Raw genomic sequence first — 25,794 nt, forward strand, 5'->3', positions numbered from 1 at the left:
CACCACTGCATCTTACAATTTGCTTTGCACTTGGTGATGTATGGCTTGGATGCAGCTGCTCGGCCATGGAAACCCATTCCATGAAGCTCTCTACGCACTGTTCTTGAGCTAATCTGAAGGCCACATGAAGTTTGGAGGTCTGTAGCATTGACTCTGCAGAAAGTCAGCGACCTGTGTGCACTATATGCTTCAGCATCCACTGACCCCGCTCTGTCATTTTACGTGGCCTACCACTTGGTGGCTGAGTTGCTGTCATTCCCAGTGGCTTCCACTTTGTTATAATACCACTGACAATTGACTGTGGAATAATTAGGAGCGAGGAAATTTCACCACTGGACTTGTTGCACAGGTGGCATCCTATCACAGCACCACGCTGGAATTCACTGAGCTCCAGAGAGCGAGCCATTCTTTCACAAATGTTTATAGAAACAGTCTGCATGCCTAGGTGCTTGATTTTATACACCTGTGGCCATGGAAGTGATTGGAACACCTGATTTCTATTATTTGGATGGGTGAGTGAATACTTTTGGCAATAAAGTGTTGCTGTGGTTGAAATTTCATGCTCTGACTTGAGTTGATATGGAGGCAAAACTATTTTCAAAAGAGAGGCCTAAAAGTTGGGTTTTTTTCAAAATTCACATTTTTTGTGCAGAGTGGACAGTGAGCATACATTTGCATTACAATACAATGTAATGCAGTTTCTGATGCTCACATTCTGCTAGGACATAGTGGAAGCAGCACAAAACATGCAAGAACATCAGAACAGAGGCATTCTGCAGCAGTTCATACTTCCATATGTAGCAGTCTCTGTGATACATTCAGTGTTTACATGTCAACAGTGAAAACTCTGTGTCTGTTTTAGAAGCTGCCGTGACGTACATCCTATTACTTTTAAAGTTGAAATGCACTGATTGTGAACATGTGGGCCAGCGTCCATTCAGGTTTTCCTTCATCATCACTTCTTTCAGTGTAATCCTCCTATGTCAGCATGTCCTCTAACCAGCGTTGTAGTCCTGAAGTCCCGGACTCAGACTCGAGTCCTGATTTGGTGGACTTGACTTGAGCGCTGATGACTCAGACTTCGACTTGGACTCGAACTTGAACTGCATCAGGATTCGAGGATGAAAATGAGGACTTTTTTCTTAAATCTGTTTTATTCTGTTGTTTTTGTGTGAGAAAACCCTTCATAACGGATCAGTGTTCATGCAGTGCCCGCTGTGTGCGTTCACCTGCATGCGAGGTCACATGTCTAACCTGCTTTCTGTTAAAACAACCAGAGGAGAGAGAAAGGAGGAACGGGGGAGGCTAGGTGACAGAGAGAAGGGCTGATAACTTGATAGGTAGCTTAAACTAAAATGCAGTTCGCCTACCTTTGAATCGTGGAAAATCTCCATCAGCTGCTCCGACTCGGGACTCAACTCGGACTCAAGGTTTGGGGACTCGACTACAACACTGCCTCTCTTATTTAAAATCAGATGAGAGTTTTTCCAACAGGTCAATTTTTTCTGCCCCATAAAAGATTAGTTCATTGATTTGGCATAAAATTAACCTGAAGAGAACAGAAATCTCCGGCAATACTTGTAGTTCGGAGAACAGCTTTATTAGACTGACGCGTTCGGGCTGGTAGCCTTCATCAGGGCTGACCCTGACTTTCTTCATCCTCCATGCTCCTTGGAAGTTGGTGAGGTTGGGCCAGAAATACCCGCTTCAACGCAAAATTGATTAAACACAGATAAACACTGATGTCTGTTCTTGCAACATGATTTGACTGGTGGCCAATGCTTGCAAACAGAGCCACTGTTGGCCAAATATTGATGTTACACCCCTGCTTTTGTGCAACCTTAATGAAAATTAAGAATTTCTCTGGAATTGACAACTACTGGAAATATAAAAAACAATCCAGCACAGGAATGGTCGCTTATTTAATTAATGTAGGCATTTCCATGTAAGAATAGCACAGATTTACTGTATTTTAAATGTTAATTACGGAGCCAAGAGTGGATAAAAATTTAGAAAAATAGATGTTTGACTCTTCAAAAAGTTCCTTGCAAAAGTCCCAAAATTTATGTCAAGTCAATGTAGATGCCTATGGACCAGGGGTGTCAAACTCAATGACAGCAGGGGTCGGATTCTGAATTCAGGTCTAACCTGACGGCCTAACAGGGTCGATATTTAACCATTGAGTGTCAACCTAAATGATTTTGAGATTAAAAGTCAACATGATAAGTTACAAACTCAAAATCTGAGATAAAAAGTCAAACTTACAAGATTTAAAGGTTAAAACATGGCATTTAAAGTCAAAATAATGTTTTAAAAGGCAAAATATGAGATAGAATACTGAAACCATGATTTTTAACAGTCAAAAAAATGAAATAAAATGTCAAATTCATGAGTTTTAAAAGTTAACATATGAATTTTAAAGGTCAAAATATGAGATTAAAGTGACAGTCAGCAAAACTGAGATAAAATTCAAAATCATGAAATTTAACAGTCAAAATATGAGATAAACATCAAAATCATGAGTTTAAAATGTCATAAAATAAGGTTAAATGTAAAATTCATGAGTTTTAAAAATTAACTCCTTAAAGCCTGTTGTATCATGTTTGATACATACTTTTATAATACCTCTATCTCATCAATATGATCATAGATGACTAAAAAAAACGTCTGAATACAATCTGCTAAATGATAAAAACGCCCTCAAGCCGATTATCAGTTACCAAAAACACCAAATGAGATCTATATATATATATATATATATATATTCAGTGATTAACAAATTTAAAATTTATAAGACCACCTGTCATATTTGTCTCAGAGACCGACCAGCATCATGAAGTGCAAATGATATTTTTAATACTAAAATATAATTTTTATTGTTAGCCATGAATTTGCAAATTTACTGATATACAAAAAAACTGAAAAAATAGTAACGCACATTAATATTTCTTGATTAAAATGCCAAATTATAGTTATTTACTTGCACTCCTGAAGAGAAAAATGAGTTTTAGTGGTTGAATTTTATGCTTGATTAATTTCTGACTTCTCAGAGAAGCCCAGTGAGCCGGCTCAAATTTGGGTGAATTCAGTTTGAAATCACTCATTCCTGTTCAAAATGGTAAAACGTGGAGAGCTGACTGAAAATGAAAGAGTCTGCATTAAAGCACTTCATGATGCTGGATGGTCTCTGAGACAAATATGACAGGTGGTCTAATACAATTGTTAAGCACTGTATATATATATATAATTTTATCGAAATGTGAAGTTTTTTGGATTTCATTAGGAAGTGAAATAAACATTTCAGTTTTATTATTTCTATATGTTCCTCCTGGCTCAGAGACATGCTCAAACATTAGGATGTGTCAGCTTTGAGTCATTCTTCTCTTCAAAGAGCTTGATTTTTCATATTTTTTTCTAGCATGCTGGCTTTGTTGCCTCAGAATAAGATGATAGGCAATATTTTGTGGTCCCGCCACGTTTAGGTACTATAATATTTAACCCTGGCAGTGATACTGGCTCCAGCTGTGCAGTAACAGTTTTTAGGAGACAAACAAAGCCTGGTAATGATGTGGAAGCAGGTCAACATAACAAATCGATTTGTGTTTAACAGATAAACATCGTATTATTCACCATGTCACAAAACAAAGCTTCAGCAGCTCACTTTGCAGTCTCGCTCTCAGCTTTTGAAGTGTGATTGTTGATTTCTGTGTTTTTGGCAGATCCTGACAATCCCTTCAGAAAATCGAAGGTGTACAACATCCTCACTCGTGTGGGAGACGCTGCTTCCATCCCCTGCCTGGCAACGGATCCGAGTCTGGACAGCCTGGGCCTGGAAACGTGTTCCGGCAATGCTCTGGCCTCTGGTCTCCAGTTTTCTGCAAGCCTGGAGCAAGGCGTCATCATCCACAACACGCAGAAGGCTTACGAAGGCTGTTATGTGTGCACAGGACTGCTTGGAGAAGAGCCTGTTAGGTCTAATGATTACATCCTGACTGTTAGACCAGGTAAAGAGCTCTTAACGCATCTTCAGCTGCACATTCGGCTTAGGTTGAAGCAAAGATCTCAGACCCTCTCTGTGTCTTTCCTCTCAGTACCAGTTGCCCCTCCTGTGATCGAGCTGCTGGCGCCAAAACGGGTCATCCTCACCCGGGACGAGAGCCTAACCCTCACCTGTAACACTTCTAATGTGAACGGAGAGATCTCAGTGAAGTGGGTCACCCCGCCCGGCTCGGTGAGGCTCATCTGCATTCTCTTTATTGTGATAGAAATACTTCACAGCGGGGGCGACTCACAAAGACCAGATTGCTCTTGCAGGGTCTTTTAAACAAATAAAGCACAAAGAGACCACATTTTTCTTAAAGCACTTCAACCTAGACTCTTGAATCCAGATGCCCTGGTTCTGCTTGACGTGTCACTCAGTATAAGACTTTTACTTCATTTTGCCAGCTGCAGGGAGGAACAGATTAAAACTGGTGCACAGAGGTTCAAATGAGCCCTATCAGCAAAAACACATGAACCTTTCAGAGATGCAGATGCTCCCTTCTCAAAGTTTTTACTACTTTTGAAAACAGAGTTTGTTATTTAATGATTATTTCTCTCAAAAAGCATTGACACATTAAAAAAAAAAAAAAAGATCTTCATTCTTATTTTTAACTAAAAGCTGCTGCAGGTCAAAAGGAAACAACTGTTTTAGCTGCTGAAATGCAGTGTGCTGGAGTCTGCTTGCACTTTGTGATAATGAAAAACGAGAAGTAACCAAATGTTGATGGCTATAACTTCTATTTTTGTTCCGATTGAGCTTAAACAAATCATAACTTCCAGTCACATGACCATATGGAGGCCTGGAGGGCCAAAAAGCCCTACTGCAGCATTAGCAATTTACCCTCAATCTGTTTAAAACAACACCTGAATATGGAGATATTTAATTAGAGTCTTAAACAGTTAATTATATCATTAAAATCAGCTTCAGCCATGATGCAAATGACAGAATAATTTTTTTTTTTCAAAAATAAAAAAGTCAAAATGCACTGTTCCACATTATTAAGCACAACAGAGTTTTAAAACATTTTAGAGTTTGTAAAGAACTGAAAATGGTCATTTGTTGATTTTGCAGCATTATGAGGTCATACTTACTGAAATCAAAGCTATTTCAATCAAAAACATCTTAACAGGCCAAGTTCCATGTTAACATAGGAGCACTTCTTTGATATCACCTTCATTCTTGCATCCATTTAACTTGTGAGTTTTTGGAGAGTTTTTGCTTGAATTTCTTTGCAGGATGTCAGAATACCGTAAAACACCAAATAATAGCCGGGGCGTTTATTTGTCTCAATCACTGAGCAGACCAGGCGTTAATTTGAGACCAGGCGGCTATTTGGAACAGGCGTTTAATCCCTTTCTCACAAAAATCTTGCGTAGCAAAAATTGGAAAAGTATGGTAAATTTAATCAAAGTATTTATTTACACCAGTATGAATATCACCATTACATTTTTAAGACAAGATTACAGTACCATAGTTATACTTTTGTTTTTTACTGTCAACTCAACACTCTCTAAACACTTTAAATACTGGTAAGGAACTAAGTTGACAACAGACAGTTTAAAGTTAATGTCGTAATTTTAATTTTTTGGCTGCACTGGGCCATGGCGCTGCTATCTATCTTGAGAAAACCAGCAAGGGATGGGGTTGCCCCAGCCAATGAGGAGGCTAGTGCTCGCAGCCAATCAGGCTCAGGTCAGAGGGAGCGTTCCTATTGGCCGCTGTAGCTTCCGTGTCTCAGCTCAGTGAGAAGTTGATTCAATGGTGGAATCACGGCGGTGTTCGGTCCTGTCTAGAGTTTGTTCATGATGAGATGAAGTGTTTTCTTGCCTGTGATTCGGCCGTTGATTTCAGTGGAAAAACAGAGCAGAATCACTCCACGAGTGCTTTGCCACCGTCAGTATTCAATTCAGCGGACATTCTCACCCGCGAGGAGGCACGTAAAGAGAGGGGCGGAGCTACAGAACTCAAACAGGGAGAAGAACAGGCAGGGAGGGGGAATTGGGAGTTGATTCTATACAGTTCTCATCTCATCTCAGTCACATATCAGAGCTGTAAATAAATTACACCAGCATTTGTTTGGAAAAGGCGTTTATTTGTCAAAATGTACTGCCACACCCGGCAGTTAATTGGTGTTTTACGGTATCCTCCCAGAACTGAAGTTTTGATGTGAACTGCCTCCCACCCTCAGAGATCTTTAGCTTGAGGATGCTCCAAAGGTTCTCAGTAGGGTTGAGGTCAGGGGAGGATGGGGGCCACACCATGAGCTTCTCTCCTTTTATGCCCATAGCAGCCAATGACACAGAGGGATTCTCTGCAGCATGAGATGGTGCATTGTCATGCATGAAGATAATGTTGCGACAGAAGGCACTGTTCTTCTTTTTGTACCATGGAAGAAAGTGGTCAGTCAGAAACTCTATATACTTTGCTGAGGTCATTTTCACACCTTCAGGGATCCTAAAGGGACCTACCAGCTCTCTCTCCATGATTCTGGCCAAAAAATGATTCCGCCCCCTCCTTGCTGATGTCACAGCCTCATTGGGACATGGTGGCCATCCACCAACCATCCACTACTCCTCCATCTGGACCATCCAGGGTTGCACGGCACTCATCAGTAAACAAGACTGTTTGAAAATGAGTCTTCATGTATTTCTGGGCCCACTGCAACCATTTCTGCTTGTGAGCATTGGTTAGGGGTGGCTGAATAGAAGGTTTATGCACGACTGCAAGCCTCTGGAGGATCCTACACCTTAAGGTTGGTGGGACTCCAGAGGCACCAGCAGCTTCAAATACCTGTTTGCTGCTTTGTAATGCATTTTAGCAGCTGCTCTCTTAATCTGATGATTTTTTCTAGCAGAAACCTTCCTCATTATGTTTTAATCTGCAGGAACCTGCCTGTGCTCTGAATCAGCCACACATTTCTTCACAGTACGATGATCACCCTTATTTTTTCCTGAAATATCTAATGCTTTTATTCCTTGTCCAAGGCGTTGCGCTATTTGAGGCTGTTCAGCAGCAGAGATTATTTTTCTTTCCCATATTGCTGAAACCTGTGGAGTGCTTAATAATGTGGAACGTCCTTCTTAAGTAGTTTTCCTTTAATCGGGCTCACCTGGCAAACTAATGATCACAGGTGTCTGAGATTGATTTCAGTGATCCAAAGAGCCCTGAGACACAATACCATCCATCAGTTTAACTGTAAAACAAAAAACTGAATGTTTATGACCCTAAAATCCAACTTGCATACTAATTAGGAACATGGTGTTCAGAAGAGAAGAATCCTGCTACAGAGACAGTAGAGCTTCTAACAGCATTGTTCCATCTTTAACTCTTCTCTGTGTTTTCCCCTCGGTGAGTTCTGCAGAAGTGGTGGCAACCAGAACTATCAACTTCCCCATCGTGTACAGCAGTAGGAAGACATTTTTGCTCAATGAAAGCTTTGAATATTGTTTGGTACCAGCTGTTGAGCTTTGCCCAGTGTTACTCAACGTGAGGCTGTTTTGTGATGATTTGTGACTCTTTTGTGTCTTCATTTACAATACTTTAAAAAGGAAAATTTTGACCTCTGAAATCATCCATAGCAAGTCACAAGTCAGGTTGATCCCCACACTTATATAGGAGGCTTTAATTGTCAACCTTTATTTTCTGTCTGTATATATCCATTGCCCTTACGTTCGTTTTTTGCCCAGCCCAGCCCAGAGTCAAAAGTTAATGACACCAACAAACTCAAAAACAAACATGGCGACTGTGGAGGAGGTATTGATTATGTACCTCTTGCATAAAAGACAAAAACGGAGGCAGCCTTTGTCATTTCTTCTTCATGGCTCACTAGAGCTACATATCGGGTAGTGACAGCAACACTACCCCCACGGTTTCCAGTGGGACTGCTCTGTTTGGCCCGTATCCGTAAGCTTTATGGAAATGTGCAGAAATACAGATGAAATGAACGCGGCGCACGGACAGAAGGCTGCGTCCGTATCAGGATTCCTATTTAACGTTGTTCATAAATGGGCCTTAACTCATTTTTTTTACCCTCCTCACCCATCTTTACCACTTTTTCTTCCCATTTCTGCCACTTTGCCCCCAATTTTTGCAATTTAATACCTTTCCAATCATTATTTACCACTTTGCACCACTTAGCTTGTGGCTCTTGCAAAGGTAATTTCCACTAATTTGGCTCTTTGGTTAGGCAGGGTTGAGTAACACTGGCTTAGACCATTTGACAGTCACAGCTAGAGATGTCCAGATAGATCAGAAAAGTAACTAGTACATTTACTCTAACTACTGTAGTTGAGTGGTTTTTCTGTGCTTGACTGTGTAGTTATTGCACATTAAGAAAATATCTTGTTTTACTGTGAAATCCCCTGAGGTATCAAAAGTGGCCACTCAGTACTCAGTACTTTGGTAAACTTTGAATGATTTACCTTTTACGTTTACTTGCATAGATTCTAACCAACTTAACTAAGGAAATTTTAATAAAAGTAACTGTACTTTGACTCGAGTTAAATTGTCTGGTATTTTTTCCACCTCTTATGTGAACAGAGAGGTCGGGAGTTCTGCTCCTGTAGTCACATTTTTATTTGTCTTGAGGCACTTGACTTCAAATATGCTCTTGCAAAGACGCATGATGTCTGTTTGACATCTGCAAACTGTAAAGTTCAGTCATTTGGTGAGTTTATTTAAGAGTGCAAGCTGCAGCATCAGTGTAGAGGCAATGAGCATGAGTGAAAGAGATGTTGATCATTATAAAATAATGGAGGTGAGGCTTAGATACAGCTCTGCATGAAAGATGGAAAGCACGTTTGAACGATGACTCTCAGCAGTAGAGTTGGTTTTCTTGCAACAGAAAGGTCGGGTGTTTAATTCCCATTTCCTGCAGTTGCATGTAAATGTGTCTCTGGGCAGAACAGTTAACCCCAAATAGCTCCCACTGCTCTGCCAGTGGTGTGTAAAAGTATATAAATGCATATGAAAGGGTTTAGTTACTACTACTCTATAGCTAAAGTGCATGCACCATTTAATTTGACACTTTTCTCAGATGCAAATTTTTGCAAACATAACAAAACTGCTAAACATGTGGCTTATTTTTTTGCAAGATAACTATGTGCATTTCGTCCTGAATCAGACTTTGAGATAATGAGTGCTGGAAAATGAGTGTCTAAACAGCAACAGTCCATTCTTTGTGAATCGACCCCGAGTTCTGATCGATGTCTGCTGTCACTTCAAACTGTTTTAAAGTCGGGAAGAGTCAACCACTACCAATGATCCACTCCTGCACCCATATTTAACAACAGTGCATAGAAATGTCCACTGTTTTGCCTTATGATTAACCTCCTGAAACCTGATTTTTTTTTTTTTTTTTTTGGAAAAACAATTTTAGTTTCTCCAGCTTCTTTGGGATTAGTAGGGTTTGAGAAGTTAAAACATCAGCCTTGTCTTTCTTGTAAATTTTGCTTTCCAAAATCCATATAAATTCTTGACATATTCAAAGAACTAACCTAAAATATCTGTGAAAATTCTGAAACATATTTCTAAAGTATCCCATAAAAAGTACCCCAAAACTTTCAGTGAAATGTTATCATGAACCCTAAACATCCAAATTAAAATTTCATGCAAATGATTTTTTTAGAGCAAATTTCCCCTAAAATTTCTTAGCAATATATTTTCCAACATTCAAACAAAAGTCCCTGAAATATCCACATAAGACCATCCCTAATTCCAAACTGCTGATCCAATTCCACAATTTGCATATGACTGTCCCAAATTCCCATGAAAGTGACAAAAGATTCAAAGCAATTTTCCCAAACCTTCCAATGAAAACTCTCTAAATATACACGTCCCGATGCTTGAAAATTTCCAAGCAATTTTCCCAGATTATCCACACAGAAAATTCTCCCAACATTTCAAGCTAATTACTTAAACTTCAATGGACATACCGGTGATTATCTAAAACATTATAACAGCAGAAATTACTTAGTTCTAGGAAAGCCACAATGTGTTATCCTCATATGTGCATGCAAAGTCTCAAGAGGTTAAAACGTAAAATGTTTCTAAGTACAAAAACATCCATGCCAGTCAAATGTGAATGCCATCTATACACACATCCCAACAATCAGAGACATTAACATGCAGAAATGCCTCCAAATATACATATATAGATTTTTAAAAAGAGAAAAGCAGCAACATAGAGTAGTGGAATGAGGTTATTATGAGGTCTTGTTTGCACGGCAATGTTCTGCTTTGTTTTCCATTTTCAAATAGTTCCAAATTTAGACTCACCCTGCAAAGCAGATGGATACGCCTGTTTCCGTCTTTCTCACTGGTGAATCCATCTTGTTAAGCTCCCATCTGAACCGTTTGGGCCCGGGTAGAAAGTGACAGGACCAATGGTTACGGAGTCGTGACGTAAGCAAGAGGCCAGTGCAATTATGGCGGAAGAGATTAGCGTGGATGCTGTTAAAGCACCATTTTTATCAGAACTTGGCGACATTTCTTCGTTAAAAGAAAAACAAAGAACAGCAGTGAGTTGTTTTCTTTTCATAACGACAAAAGTCGTGTACTGACATCTACAGTCGGCATGGTTCACATTATGCAGTTTTCTATGGAGTTTATACCTTGGTAGCAGCTACGTCCCATGTTTTGTTGCTCTGATTCGCCCGTAGTGATGTGACACAATGTTCATCCAGTCACCCTCCGAGTTTTTGTCAAAGGCTCTGCCCTTTCCCAAATGCCGTCTATGGGAGTTAGTGGTTGGCAAATCGCTCCTAAAGTATCGATATTTCGATATTTACAAAGTACTCATTTGGTATCCAGTACTGTTTGAAAGTATCGGTATTAAATGAATACTGAAAAAAAACGTCTAACCATGCACCCCGTCCGTTTGTCTGCAGTCGCTCTCGCCTGTCTGTTGTGCCAAAAGTCCACAGCTGCACTGTTTTCTGTGTCACGTGACTTTGGTGACCAATCAGATAAAGCAAACGCGCACATATACACTCAAGGCATCAGCACACACACGGTTATTCAGAGTCCTCATGTCTTTATCAAGCTGGTGAAACGGCAGAAATAAACTGCTGCAGCTTTGTGGAATAACTTTCCACAAAAATGCAAAAGTGAGGCAGAATTTCCAGCTTTTAACAAGTTTCTATCTCAAAGTTATAAAAGCTGATGCATGAAGAGGATGTTAAAGTCATGTCTAATCTGCACCGCTCACTTTCAGAATAAAGATGGTGTTTTTTACTGAGCCAAAGCCACGGCTAGGGCTGTTAGTCATAAAAACCAGAAAAGAAATAAGTTCTGTAGCTGACTCTGATGCATGTGCGATTGATTTTCATTGACTTTGAGAGAGTACTTATAAATCTGTTCCTCTTTATTACTATTTACTAGTTTTTCCCCTATAATTTGACTGCCTTTTACAAAAGCTTAGAAAGTTGTTTGCAGCATTTTCTCAAATCACACATTGAATAGTTCACAGATCAACTAATTTAAACAGTCTAATCAATAAGTACAATGAGTAAACAAAACAGATAAAAACAAGTCCCATATTACAAAAAATATATAAGTTAGAATCCTGCTTTGTAATATGTTTTACCCTGAATACTTAGATAGTTAAAGATAACTCGGAAACAATTAGCTCTATTTATTAAGACTGATAAATAAATGATACATTATGTTTTTTGACTTTTTATCGGCCTTATTCATATCAGTTTAATAACTATGTATACTGCTGCTTTTATAAGTAAAAAGTATCGGTATTGGTGGTACTGGTCCTGTATTTACTTGGTATCGGCTTGATATTAGATTTTGCAGTATCGCCCAGCACTAATGGGAGGTTTATGTTTAGATGGCGATGTTTTGAAATTAATCTCCGTCTACAGGAGAGCACAGGAAACACAAAGTGCTGTAGTAGAGTGATTTACTGCACAATAAATCTGTCTCTACAACAAGGACAGAACTGCACAGTCACAGTTTTTCGTGTGTTTTTGATCATATTTAACATTGTTATCACATGCTGGTGCACGATAGTAATTCATCACTTAATCCTCCATTGTAGCGCGGTAAATTTTCAACACACATATAAACACAAAAATGCTTTTCTGGACCAGTCTTGTTACAACGAAGATATCCGCTAAATCCGTTTAATTTTCTAAGCACACATTTTTCTCCTACAGCCTTTAATTTCTCGTGGAATTTCTCAGAAAGTGCAGCGCTTCCTGCTTAAAGTGCAGCAGGAAAAAGGTATTCAGAGCAATATTTCTATTTCCCCTTTTTCAATTTTATCTGCTTCTTGGGCATGATTACAGTAGTCTTTTTTAACCTTAACGCTGAAGCTTCAATCCTGTCTCCTCCATGAATTGAGCGCTGGTGTGTAGCTGATGGAGGAGGAGATGGGAGAGTCTACAGGCTGAAGTTTCTGTAATTTTTAAGAGAAAAAGATAAAGTCTAAATCATTTAAAAGCAGCAGATATATAGGAAAATGGAAATGTCATTCTGAAAAAGCTCCAGTTGTGCTCACGAGCAGTGCTGCGCTTTCTGGGAAAATGTGGGAGAAATTAGGAGTTGAATTAGTCTGTGGAAAATTTATTGTTTTTAGTGGATATCTAGTTTTAACAAGACTGATCTTGCAAACCATTTTTTGTGTTTATATGAGCTGTGAGATTTCTCTTCTGCTCTACGGTGGTGATGATGGTGATTTTCATGATGACTGACAGGTAGATGTAATTAATAGCATGACTTTTTATAAAGAAACTGGCACTGGTAGCCCTCCAAATGAAAATAATGTGTCCCCTTTTTCAAAATCCAGCTGTCTGTGACAGCTTGATCAGAGGTAACTACACCAGAAGGATTAGGTCGGTATCCCACGGCTCGGTTCAGAGTGCTGCCACGCTCGAGCTACGACTGACTGCAACCCCAGCGTGCATATGCGTTTTCAGAAACTCTCGTTTACCATGTTTACACGGAGGCAGAGACGGGGGGTGACTCTGGAGCCCGTTTCCAAATTGTTCCATTTTTGCCACTTTTATCCCATATTTACAACTTTTTCACCACACTTACAATGATTTAGTTGTTTGCAGTTACTAGTCTGTACTAAATCTTGAGCACTAATAACTTCCTTACGTAAGTACTTGACAAAAAGTATTTTTAGTTACTTGAACTGAAGTGCAATAGTTCTTTACTTAAAAACCTTTTTAAGTGCATGAAAAAAATCTTTATTGTACTCAACTAGGGTCATAAAGTTAAAGTTACTTGTTTTTTCCAGGCATGATTTTTTTTTAGTAAGGTTAATTAATTGGATTTTACAGTGCAGTTTTTTTTTTTTGCCTTTTTTCCATGCTTTTTGCTATTTGTCTTTTTTGTTTGCCACTTTCTGCCCATTGAAGCTGCCTAAATGCCACTCTGTCCCCATTTTTGCTACTCCTTGCTGCTTTTTACCCATCTTTCCTACCTTTTTGCCTTTTTAGTCACTTTTACATTCATGCTTATGCTGGTTTTTTTGACCATTTTTGCCACCTGGAACTCATTTTTTGGTAACTTTTCACCAATCGTTGCCACTTGCTACCCTTTTTCGTCACTTTTTCTCCCCATTTTTTCACTTTTTACCCAGTTTTTGTCATTTTATGCCTACTTTGCTCCTTTTCACCCATTTTTGCCCCTTTTTTCCCACTTTTTAAACATTTTTTGCCACCTTTAACTTGTTTTCAATGCCCCTTTAAGCAATTTTTTTAACTTTTCACCACTTACACCAGGTGTGTCAAACTCAATCACAGAAGGGGCCAGATTCTGAGGGCCTAACAGGGTCCACATTTAACCCATCTGTTAACCTCATTTTAATAAATTATAGGGGAAAAATTAGCACCGATGATAAATGATTTTGAGATTTAAAAAGTCAAAATGATAACTTACAAGGCATAAAATCAGAAATAAAAAAAATCAAACTTAGTTTGAAAGGTCAAAATGTAAAATTAGATGTTAAATTAATGCTTTTAAAAGGCAAATATATAAAAAAGAAAGTCACAGTCATGTTTTTAAGTCAAAAATATGACTTAAAATTTAAAATGGTGCACCTAAAAGGTCCAAATATGAGATAAAAGTTGAAATAATAAACTGAAAAGGTCAAAATATGAGATAAAAAGTCCGAATTATAAATTGGAAAGATCACAATATGAGATAATAAGTCAAAATAATATATTGGCAAAGCTAAAATTATAAGATAAAGTCCAAATTTGAAGTTAAAAAGGTTAAAATATGAGATAAAAAGTCAAAATAATCAGTTGAAAAGGTCAAAATATGAGATAAATAGTCAAAATTATATATTGGCAAAGCTTAGATTTAGAAGGAAAAGTCAAAATTATAAGTTAAAATGGTTAAAATATGAGACAAAAAGTCAAAATAATCAATTGAAAATGGTCAAAATTTGAGATGAAAGTCAAAATAATAAATTTAAAAGTTCAAAAAATGAAATAAAAGCCCAGATAAACAATTGAAGTCATAGTAATGCAATGCAAAATTAAAAATATGAAATAAATTTCACACATTGCTTTCTGTGTAATTATTTTTACTTTTTATTTTTTCACATTTTTATGGCTTAAGGATTTTTGATATCATCAAGGTTAGGTTTACACTGGAGGAAATCTGCAGACCTCATATTTTTGGGCCAGTTATAATAAGAATATGATAAGATCTTGTGGGCTGGGTGTAACTGTGCCAAGGGCCAGATGTGGTCCCCGGGCCTTGAGTTTGACACCCCTGACTTACAGTTTGGCTCTTGCAAAGGCATTTTTCAACAATTTGGCTCTTCAGTTGAGCGGGGTTGAGTAAGGCTGCCTTGGAACATACGTGGATTGTGAGAAGAATTCATGCATACTACGACCCTCCAAAGCATTTTTATGCATCAAAGAACTGAACTAAAATATGTACACTCCTTCCTATGAAAAGTTCATGTTGATATAAACCAGACTTTAAAATTACATTCACACAGCAGACACATCTAGACTCATGCACTGTTGATAAGGAGCAGCTGCTTTGTTTCAGACAAAAGTTTTTAATTCCTGAATCCAGAAAATGTTTGAACTGAAGCCAAAAACAAACCCTGATAATATGACACATTTATCAGTGCTGTTTCCAGTTTAGAACCCGACCAGCAGAAATCTCAGTGGTTGCCTCTTCTTCTGCTCACAGGCCAAACTTCCTGCTTTCTATGCTTCAAGCTCTCGGCTGTGTGTAGAGTAACGTGTGTGTGTGTGTATGTGAGCTGTATGTGGTGTGTAAACGCATGCTGGCGGTTGTGTGTCTGTCAGCATGGATAGACATGCAGACGGGGTTAATCTCTAGAGATCTCTGGGCGTTGACAGGGTGCCGTCTGGTATCCACAGCAACCAGCTAAGGTTGACGGTGCGTCGCGCATAACGACGGAGCACTTCACGCACCTGCGCAGCGCCACCTTGAACATCGCAGCGGTGGGAGCTCGAGACGCCGGGAGGTACCAATGTGAGGCGCAGAATGAGAAGGGCGTCAGCTCGCAGTCGGTGTGGCTCGATGTTTACGGTGAGTGCATGAAACTGCATTTTTAGTTAACTGAATGTGTTTTTGGTCAAATAAGTTAAACAATGTGGCTGTCTCAGAATCCATCGTGTCTAACAATGATGGCAATGATGGCCTCTGGTGTAGCCACTATATGATGGGTCTTCCCTTGCTGCATTGACAGTCAAAACAACAACTAAGGATGAAGAGCAATGGGAACAATACAGTTGCAATCAAAATTTTCTTTATGCTTTTTACAATGAACAAATCAAACAAAAGTAATTGAAATAGCTCAACAAAACTAATGCTTCAAATGTTTTCCCCAAATGTACCTGAAAATGCAATTTATGATGACTTCTCCAATCTTAGAATTATTCAGCCCCTTCATGGCGAGCATCTTTAGTACTTAGTCCAGCACCCTTTTCATTCAATAACCTGCTGCAAATGTGATGCATATCCCGACACCAGGAGAAACACCGTACAGTCCTGGTGGGTATGGTGTTCTCCACACAGAAGTTTATGTTGTACGTGATGCTGTCAATGTCCTCCTCATGAGAGTCACTGAATAGTTCCCACACTGTTGTCTCAAAGCAGTCCTTCAGAGCCTCTTCAGCCTCCTCAGACCACTTCTTCACGGAACGGGACACAGCTGGTAGCCTGTTAACAAGGGGCTTGTATACAGGCAGGAGATAAACCAGGTTGTGATCAGCTCTTCCCAGAGGGGGGATGAGGTGTATGCCTCTTTGGTGTTGGCAGAATAAGTCCAGTGTTTTATTGTCTCTGGTGGCACATGTGACATACTGGATGAATTTGGGCAGAGTGGAGGACAGAGAGGCAGGATTAAAGTCCCCGGAGATCAGTAAGAGGGCCTGAGGGTTCTGAGTCTGCAGCCTGTTTACCACGCTGGTGATGACATCACAGGCTGCGTCGGCGTTAGCGGAAGGAGGAATGTACACAGCCACTATAATGGTGTGTGAAAACTCCCGTGGTAGATAGTAAGGCCTCAAACTAACCGCCAACAGCTCAATGTCCGGGCAGCAGCGCTGCTCTTTGATAGTGATGTGCCTGGAGTTACACCATCTATCATTCACAAACATCGCCAGCCCCCCTCCTTTCCTCTTACCGCTCCTCTCTGCCCGGTCCGCCCATAATAGGGAAAATCCTTGCAGCGCAGCGGTCGCGTCTGTGTGCTGTGCGTTCAGCCATGTCTCTGTAAACAACAGCATGCTGCACCGCCGGAACTCCCGATCATGCCGGGTCAACGCCACCAGCTTGTCCATCTTACTGGGGAGAGATTTTGAGTTTCCCATGATGACGGACGGGAGAGTCGGTCGGTAAGCTGTCCCCGTCGCGGCGTTTGATCCCGGCGTGGCACCCCCACATCTTCCTCCTTAACTTGCGGGGGACCTCAGGTCGCTCCTCCGGCCGCACAGCTATGCTGCGCAGAGCCAACAGCTGGTCCCTGCTGTAAACAATGAGATCCACTGCTGCTCACGGACCCACGGAGGAAAAGTTGAGAAAGTGATTAAAAGTTTCACTAGAAGCGCTGTGCTTGGTATCTCAGGTGAACTGAAGTTTTAAAAACACAACCAAACAAAGTAGAGAAAAAAGAAATAAAATAAACATGAATAGAGAAGGAAGAACTCCAGAGAGTCCTTAGAGCTGCTGTAAAAAGCTGCCGGTCAATCAGCGCCATCTTTACCTTTTGAGGTAAAGATGATTTTTCTTCTGCTTTTTTGTGTTGTTCCAATGCACATAAATGAAATAAACATGTGTATACCAAAAACATTTGGGATTGCAACAATTTCTGGGAGAAATGGTGTATTTTCTGGAAAAATTCCAGGGGTGCCAATACTTTCGTCCATGACTGTATCTGGTTGCAGCTGTTGATAGCTTCCTTCCTCTGCCCCATCCAGGTAGTGTCACCACGATTCCTGTTACTCTGAACTTGTGAACTATGCCTCCAACTGTGTTTCTAGTGCCTTTTGCTTTATTTTTGTATCCTGTTCCTTGTTTGTGAAGGACAATGAAACTCAACAAAACCTCTCATAGTTCGGCTATTATACGAGTTCCAGCTCAAGCAAACCTGGGGACGCTAATGAAGCCCTTGATTAGTTGCATCCAGTGTGTTTGAAACAACACTGGTTTTGCATATTTGAGCTGTTGTGAGGGATTCTGTCCAGGGGTGGAATAATTCCAAGACTGGGGAAGTCATTATAAGTTGCATTTTCGGGTGAATATGGGAAACCACTTAAAGCATTAGTTGTGTGGAGCGATTTCAACTGCCTCTGTTTGATTTGTTCATTGCAAACAGCTGAACCACATTGTCATGATTAATCTCATTTGTTACGGGAGCGGAAAAAAATTGATTGCAACTGTGTATATACATGTAAATACACATTTGCATATGTACATGTGCATGTGTTGATAGAGAGTAAAATAAAACAAATTTAAGAAGATAGTCAATGACAAATGCAATTCTGCCAATAATCAAAGCCCACTGATCAATACTGCTTGGACTACAAAGACAAAACCATAATTCTTCTTACGTGGAAAGTCATTATAAATCCCTATAAGTATCTTTTTGATATTCTGTCTTGCAGAGAAAGGATTCATCAACTTAGCACCCACAGAAAACCGAACCATCCAGGTGCGTTCGGGAGAGAGTTTAACCCTGAACGTTGACTTGGAGGCATATCCAAAGCTGCAGAGCCTCTCCTGGAGCTTCATGGGCCAGGAGCTGAAGAACACGACAGACCACGTCATCACCACGCAGAGTCACGAGTACAGGTGAGAGAAGCCTGACCAACACTGGACATCATATTCATGTGAATGTTTGTAGCCCTGATTCTCCAGAGTTCCCAAACATACTTTGACCTGGAAGTTGAAATTGCATCAATGCTAGGCAACACAGAAGTTGTTTTGTTTTCCAAGTGTGTCACCATAAACACGAGGATGGCAAGAGATGCGTTGTATTTGTGCAGAAATGGAAAGGGTAGAATATGTACAACATATAGAGTTCACTTTCAACTTACAACCTGTCTATGACGCTTTAACTTGCCAGCAGAAGGTCCGTCTATGATTGGCTGAAATGGGGCCTATCATAACCTTCTATAGGGCAATCAGACATCCCGTATGTCTCCTGATAAATAGATGCTATTCTGGTGCTCATATTGTGGTGCAAGGACAGCAGATGAGCACATTACCTCACTGTAAACATACCAACACAGACCCGCTGTCAGTGCCCAGCTTCTACACATAGTCCCACGTAGACGAAAAAGCTCATTACCCTCTGTTAGTGGAATTTAACGCCTCCTGTTCGGCTGCGGCCGCTCTCGTCACAGCTCCCTGAGACAAGAGGCTGAAATTCCAGAAAACGCCTTGAGGTTTCTCCACTAACTGGAAGTGACAGATTTTAAAAAAGGCTCTCACAGAAAAAGAAACCATGAAATATCTGCAGTAAATCCTCTGTTCTGCAGATAGAAATATTACATAATATTATCCAGCACCAGCTAGCTCTGCTCCATGCTGCTTGTTCCAAACATTTCCATCAGAACTGAAGAGGAAAGTCTGACCTTTAAGCAGGCATGACGGCCCAAAGCGAGCCATGCATGAGGAAAGAATTTCTTAACCCCTTTATTTACAATCAATAAATCCATACCAACGGTGGGAAAAAGAGATTCTTCAGTGGGAACTTCAAAGACTTAACCTTTGTTTAGCATTTGCATTGTGTCAATGAACAGATGTACAAAAACAAGAGAAGACAAACACAAGACTGTTTATAATCATTAACGCAAATATTTGAGTATTTCAGGTTCTTTGTGAAGCAGCTTTGACGTAAGAGAAAAGCACACTTTTCTGTTTGTACACAACCGAGAAAAACATCATTTCACTGGCTTTTCTCCATGGGCTTGAGTTTACCAGGTTATGGTCTCAGCATGTTTTTACAGCATCCACTATCTTTGAGCTTAATCTAGAGCAGTGATACTCAACGCGTGGCTCTTTTCTGATGATTTGTGGCTCTTTTATGATTTTATTTGAAATATTTTTCCCCCAGAAAACCTTATAAAAGGTCAACTTTAACCTCAGAAATTTTACATTGCAAGTAACATTAATCAGTTTGTTTTCCACTCTTGTACAGTTGGCTTAAATTGTCAACCTTTATTTTTTTGTTTATATATTTCCATTGCCCTTATTTGCAATTTTTCTCCATTTTTTGCCATTTTGGATCTATTCTTACAGCTTTTTAAGCCCAAGTTTGCCACTTCTTTTGCCTCTTTTAGTCAGTTTTTTCTTCTTTGTCCTGCTTTTTGCTATTTGCAATTTTGACTCCACTTTTTTAAGCTGCCTTCTTCCATTGAATGCCACTTTTTCCATTTTTGACAGTTTTGTCCATTTTAGTCTCTTTTCCCCATTTTTGCCACCTGAAACTCATTTTCTAATCATTTATGGCACTTATTCTCCTCGCTTTTGTCGATTTTTAACCCATTTTGCCTCTCCTTTGCCAGTTTTTGACCATTTTAGTCCTCTTTCATTAATTTTTGGCACATTTTACTGTGTTTGACCATTTTTGCCACCTGTAACTCATTTTCATATCAATTATGCCACTTATTCTCCTCACTTTTGTCAATTTTTTACCCATTTTTTACCTCTCTTTTACCATTTTTGCCACCTGCAACTCATTTTCTTATCATTTACAGCACTTATTCTCCTCGTTTTTCTCGATTTTTTACCCATTTTTTGCCTCTCTTTTGCCATTTTTTACCGTTTTAGTCTCTTTTCATTAATTTTATCCACATTTTTACAGTTTTTTTTACCATTTTTGCCACCTGTACCTTGTTTTTTGTTATCAATTTTTGCCTTTTTCCAACATTTTTTTGCCTCGTTCAGCTTGCTATTTGTTATTTTCATTTTCTCCCCCTTTTTGCCATGTTTTGCCCCTTCTTAACCCATTTGAGCTGCCTTTTGCCATGAAATGCAACTTTGGCCCATGTTGATTGCTCATTTTTACCACATTTTACTGTTTTTTGACATTTTTCTGCCACCTATAACTTCCTTTTTAATCAAATTTTGTCACGTTTTCTCCCTCTTGTTGCCAACTTTCACCAATTTTTTGCCACTTCTTTTTCGCTTTTTGACCATTTCACCACTTTAACTATTTTATTGCCACCCTAACCCGTTTTTGCCACTTTTCACTGCTTAGATTGTGACTCCTGCAAAGGTTTTATTAACAATTTGGCTCTTTGGTTGAGCAGGGTTGAGTAACACTGATCCAGAGGATTTCTGGACATCATTTGCCATTGTTTAGGGTCAATGCCATGGACAAACATTCCCTTAAAAAACCTTTTTGTCCTCTCGTGTGTTGATAAGAGGATTTATATCTTGAGAGATATCCCTGTATAGTAAGCAAGACAAAAGGGCGGGATTAATTTTAGGGTTGTTCCGATTCCAATTCCAGTATTGGAAGTACGTCTGATACTGCTAAAAACAAAGGTTTTAGTACTGGCGAGTACACAAGTTTTTGCACCATTACCATTTGTTTAGCTTGGTTTAGCCATGCTAAATGATAGCTCTATAAAAGGAAATGTTTCTCCAAAAAAAAAGTCTTTTTTCTGCCACTAATAGGATTGCTTTTTCCTCAGAAGTATCTGAAAACATTGCAGACAGGATCCCTACAGAGATGCATGATTATATCACTAATTTCCAATATAATACTTACTTTAATACTCTACACCCGTGATTCTCAACCAGTCCAGCCTTAGTTTCCCAATTTTCCAAAATACTTTCAACAACATATGTTTAGTTAATTGAATATGTTGCAGTTTGGAGCATGATTGAACCAAAACACCTGATATAAAAATGAAAAGGGACAAAACTGACAAATTTTATTTCCTCTTTCCCCATCATTATGTGTCAGTTTTTGCCAGTTTTCCAGAGAACTTGTAAAGTAACTTCACTGTCATGGGAAAAGAAGCCATTTATTGCAACAAGAGGAGATAATTTTGTTGAAATATTGATCAAACATTTAAATTTACCCAATTTTACAGTAAAACAAGGTAAAATAAAAGTTATTGATGCATGTCCAATAAGGACTTCAGGACTTTTACCACTTTTTTCAGACACCTAGTCATGACCCACTGAAAACTGCTCCCTGACTGCTTTTGGGTCCCGACACACCAGTTGCGAACCACTTCTCTACACCTAAGGCTTGTGTGATAACTACCTCTTTAGGTTGGTCTGCTTCTGTTTCAAGAGGAGCTCAGAAAGGCTGCCCAGTGCTGCCTCTGCTCCTCCGCATGGCAACAGCCTCTTTCTGCTGCTTTATGCTGGTGACTGTACTTTATCTCAATGACCCAGTTAAATGCACTGAACATTATCTGCAAACACTGACATCCTTTGAATTTTTAAACCAAAAACAACAACCCATAATTTCTACAAATCCACCAAACTGTGGTTTAATTTTTAGAATAGCTTGTCTGCTCCTGTCTTGATCAGTTAGCTTGTATATGAAGTTGTGTTTTACACAAATATTGGGCTGAATCATAACCAACTTCTCAAAATAATGAAGCCACAAAATAATGCTAGAAATGACCAAATTAGACGAGGATTCATGGGAACACTTGTGAGGCAAAGTGACTCATTTTTGCCTATGGAGACTGGTGGCTTTGAAGTTAGTGATGCACCAGCTGTTTCTACTTTTAAGAAGTCATATTCCTCTTAACAAGCTCTGTAACAGTCAGAATCCTTTACTTCACACTTACAACCGTATGAGCCTGTTTGTTGGGGGAACAATAACTTTAAGTAGGTGCACATGTATTACCGACTAAGTTTTGCATTTGCTGGTGTGGAAATCTACAGCATGGTTAGTGCATCGCCTACACCAGTGAAGCCCAAACTTTTTCTACTGGGTCTCCCACTCATCAAAATAAACACCAGCACATTTACACAACATTTATCAATACACACACGAAAGCCAAGCTCACACAGGAAGGTGAAAAGACAAAATGAGGATGAAAAATGACTTGTATTTTTTGGTCCATTTGTGTCTTAACAACATGCAAGTGTCAGATATTGCATTGCACAATCTCCCCTTGTAACCAGTCCAGCACTTTTATTTTGAATGCAGACCAGTGGAAGTGTAGCACTTTATACTGGACAGATTTGAGCTAAATTGTCTTCCCTCCATGTTGACACGACATTGTGTAACATTTCAAACACAGATATGAATATTATTAATACACAACTGTCTCTAGTTGGTAAACAAACTCTTCTGTGTGAGAAAAATGGAAGAAAATCAAGGAAATACTCCTGTCCGGCCTTCCTGATGCCTTGTCATCCCCTTCTTTCCCTGCTCTTCTTCTGTCTTAACAGAGAGGAAAACAGGATTTGGATACCTCACATCTTGTCACATTGCTTTGTGATGTATGGCTTGCTAATGAGCTGTCAAGATACTAAAACAGGAACCGGTGTAATCAAGCTGATTTTGTCGTTGTGATGTCTGGTGTAGACTCATTGTTATCCCTACAAAATTTTCCCGCGAAATTTGCCATGCTTTACTTGCAGTTCAAATGGCATGTGTTGTTTTTATTTATCCTTGTTGAGCCCCCATTGTAGCGTCACATGGGAGCTTCTTTGGGAATCACTGCCCTAAAGGGTATACTTCTTTAAGAAAATTCTTTGTTGGAGATCAGACGCCGCAGTCATGCATTTTCTTTAAAGGCACCATGGTCATGTTATTTTTTCCACATATGTCATGAGATGTTTTCCAGCTGCATCTGACAGTAATTACATCTATGTCCTACAAACATTGTGATGGTACCAAACTAGCAACTTTAATCATGGAATTTAAACATGACACAAACTTGCAAACACACCTTGGCGACATTAGGCCTGCAACTCAGTGTACTACTATGTGGAATTCCTGTTTTTGTCCAGGCCGACATTTACAGAGCAATGCAGCAGCTGCTTCTCAAACCTATGGGGTCTCTTCTGAAGACATAAGTGGAGAAACTAAGCACTTTTACTCAAGCTCATTTGCCACATTGATGAAGCTGGTTCAGTTGACCTTGCAAAGCAGATTGATATGCCCATTTATGTATTTCTCACTGGCAAATCCATCTTGCAAAGCTCCCATCTGAACAGTATGGGCCTGGTTAGTAAATGACAGGACCAATCAGCGACGAGGGGCAGTACTTTTGGGCGTGGCGAAGTCATGACGTTAGCAAGCAGCGAGAAGAGGCCAGTGCAATTATGGTGGAAGAGATAAGCGTGGATGCTGCTAAAGCACCAGGTTTGTCAGAACCTGATGACATTTTTTTGTTAAAATAAGAACAAAGAACAGCAGTGAGTTGTTTTCTTTTCAAAAATGACAAAAGTGGTGTACTGACATGTCTATAGTCACCATGGTTCACGTTATGCAGTTCTCTATGGAGTTTGCTCCTCAGTAGCGGCTACGTCACGTGTTTTGTTGCTCTGATTGGCCCATAAAGATGTGACAGACCGAACATTCATCCAATCACCCTCACCCTTTCCAAAACGTTTAGGATTGAAGGTTTTCCAAATGGATATGTGAAACAAATCTACTGAAGAAATTCACATTTTTATCAAGTCAAACTTTATTTAACCCTTTAAGCACCAAAGTCGCAAAATTGCAACAAGCAACATTGCTGAATTAAACAGGCTCTAGCTGCAAATATGGTGCCTAATGTTGTTACTACTTTACACCAGGAGATGGCAGACATGAGTAACTTCAATCCCAGCAGCATTTGTGGGCATGTTTTTATTCAAAGTTTTGGAGAGAAAGAGTTTTGAAAGACCCCACCCCCGGTCGAAGAGACGAGGAAGCGGTGCTTGTAGTCAGAGCATAACGGAGAGAAAGAGAGCGAAATGTAGCGAGAATACATAGAGACATAGAGGAATATTCACCCTCTGACATGACGTTCAGTCGTCCGGTGAAACCATGGGTGAGACTGACGGTGTGTCTGTGAGCACAGACAGCCGTCCGTGCACCATGATAGTCCACAAGCAGCACATACTGAGGCCGATGCTTTGCCTCACCGCGGCCTGGGAGGGAGGGGACGTGGTGGAGGTCAAAACACCACGAATAGTGACAGAGGTAGGGAATGAAAAACACCACGGAGGTAGGGGAAGCCATGTTTGAAGCCGTGGGAGAAAGTGCACAGCCAATGGCGGTGGAGGCCGCCTTGTGATGTCAGAATATGCAAATTAGATGAGTAAATTTACTTCCATCACAAACTTTGGGTCATACTGAAGATTTTTCTTATTTACAGTATGCCTTTACCTCTAACCACTTTCAAGTTACAGCCTTTTGAAATCTTGATAACAAAATTAAATATTTTCTTGAAAAACTCTGGTGCCCAAAGAGTTAAATAGTAGATTACACACACAGATGCAATGAGTTGCATGCTCAATCAATAAATCAATCCTTGCGTAGCACCAATTCATTATAAATGTAATCTTTAGACTCTGAGAGCAGGTGTAGATGGTAATCTATTTATGAAGCTATGCTACAGCTGTTTAATTCATTTTTATCCTCATCATGACAAAGTCAAAACAGGATTTTAGGAATATTTGCAAATTTATTTGAAAAATATGATGATAAAATATCTGATAAGGACCCTTTGCAAAAACACGACACACGTGACAGCCTGCTTTGAACTCCATACAAAGGGTATGCAGGTTTTCATGTGTTGAGCACTGAGGATATAGGCCTCAAAAGTCCAGATTGGCAGAGAGATGCAGTGATGGTTGTCTTTTTGGAACTTCGTCCCATCGTTACAGGATCTCTGCAGCTCAGTCAGAGGGACCATCAGGCTCTTGATTACGTCTCTTACTAAGTCCCTTCTCCTCTGATCACTCAGTTTGACTGGGCGACCAGCTCTTGGAAGAGTCCTGGTTGTGCCAAACTTCTTTCATTGGAGAATTCTAGAGGCCACTGTGCTCTTGGGAACCTTCGGTGCAAGAAAAGTTTGTGTAGCTTTCCCCAGATCTGTGCCTGTCGACAATCCTGTCTCTGAGCTCGGCAGGCAGTTCCTTTGACCTCATGGCTTTGGTTTTTGCTCTGATATGCATTATCACCTGTGAGGCCTTCTGTACCGATCAAATCATGTCCAAATAATTTGATCCAGCACAGGTGGACTCTAGTCAAGGCTTAGCAACATCTCAGTAAATATCGGGAGAGATGGGAGGAACCTGAGCTACATTGACAGGGTTTTTGC

At 39.8% G+C, this 25,794-nt stretch overlaps 1 protein-coding gene across 1 annotated transcript in view; it reads left to right on the plus strand.

Annotated features, from left to right (window-relative positions):
• kita (KIT proto-oncogene, receptor tyrosine kinase a) overlaps window positions 1-25,794 on the plus strand; it is an 88,246-nt gene that overhangs the window by 24,621 nt on the left and 37,831 nt on the right. Inside the window, exons 3-6 of the mRNA XM_041790598.1 lie at window positions 3,720-4,004; window positions 4,092-4,231; window positions 15,409-15,580; window positions 18,160-18,346. Of these exons, the coding sequence (XP_041646532.1) occupies window positions 3,720-4,004; window positions 4,092-4,231; window positions 15,409-15,580; window positions 18,160-18,346 (784 nt within the window). The remainder of the gene's footprint in view (window positions 1-3,719; window positions 4,005-4,091; window positions 4,232-15,408; window positions 15,581-18,159; window positions 18,347-25,794) is intronic.

The sequence above is a fragment of the Cheilinus undulatus genome, linkage group 7 (assembly GCF_018320785.1).
Source record: "Cheilinus undulatus linkage group 7, ASM1832078v1, whole genome shotgun sequence".
In the NCBI taxonomy this organism is placed as follows: domain Eukaryota; kingdom Metazoa; phylum Chordata; class Actinopteri; order Labriformes; family Labridae; genus Cheilinus; species Cheilinus undulatus.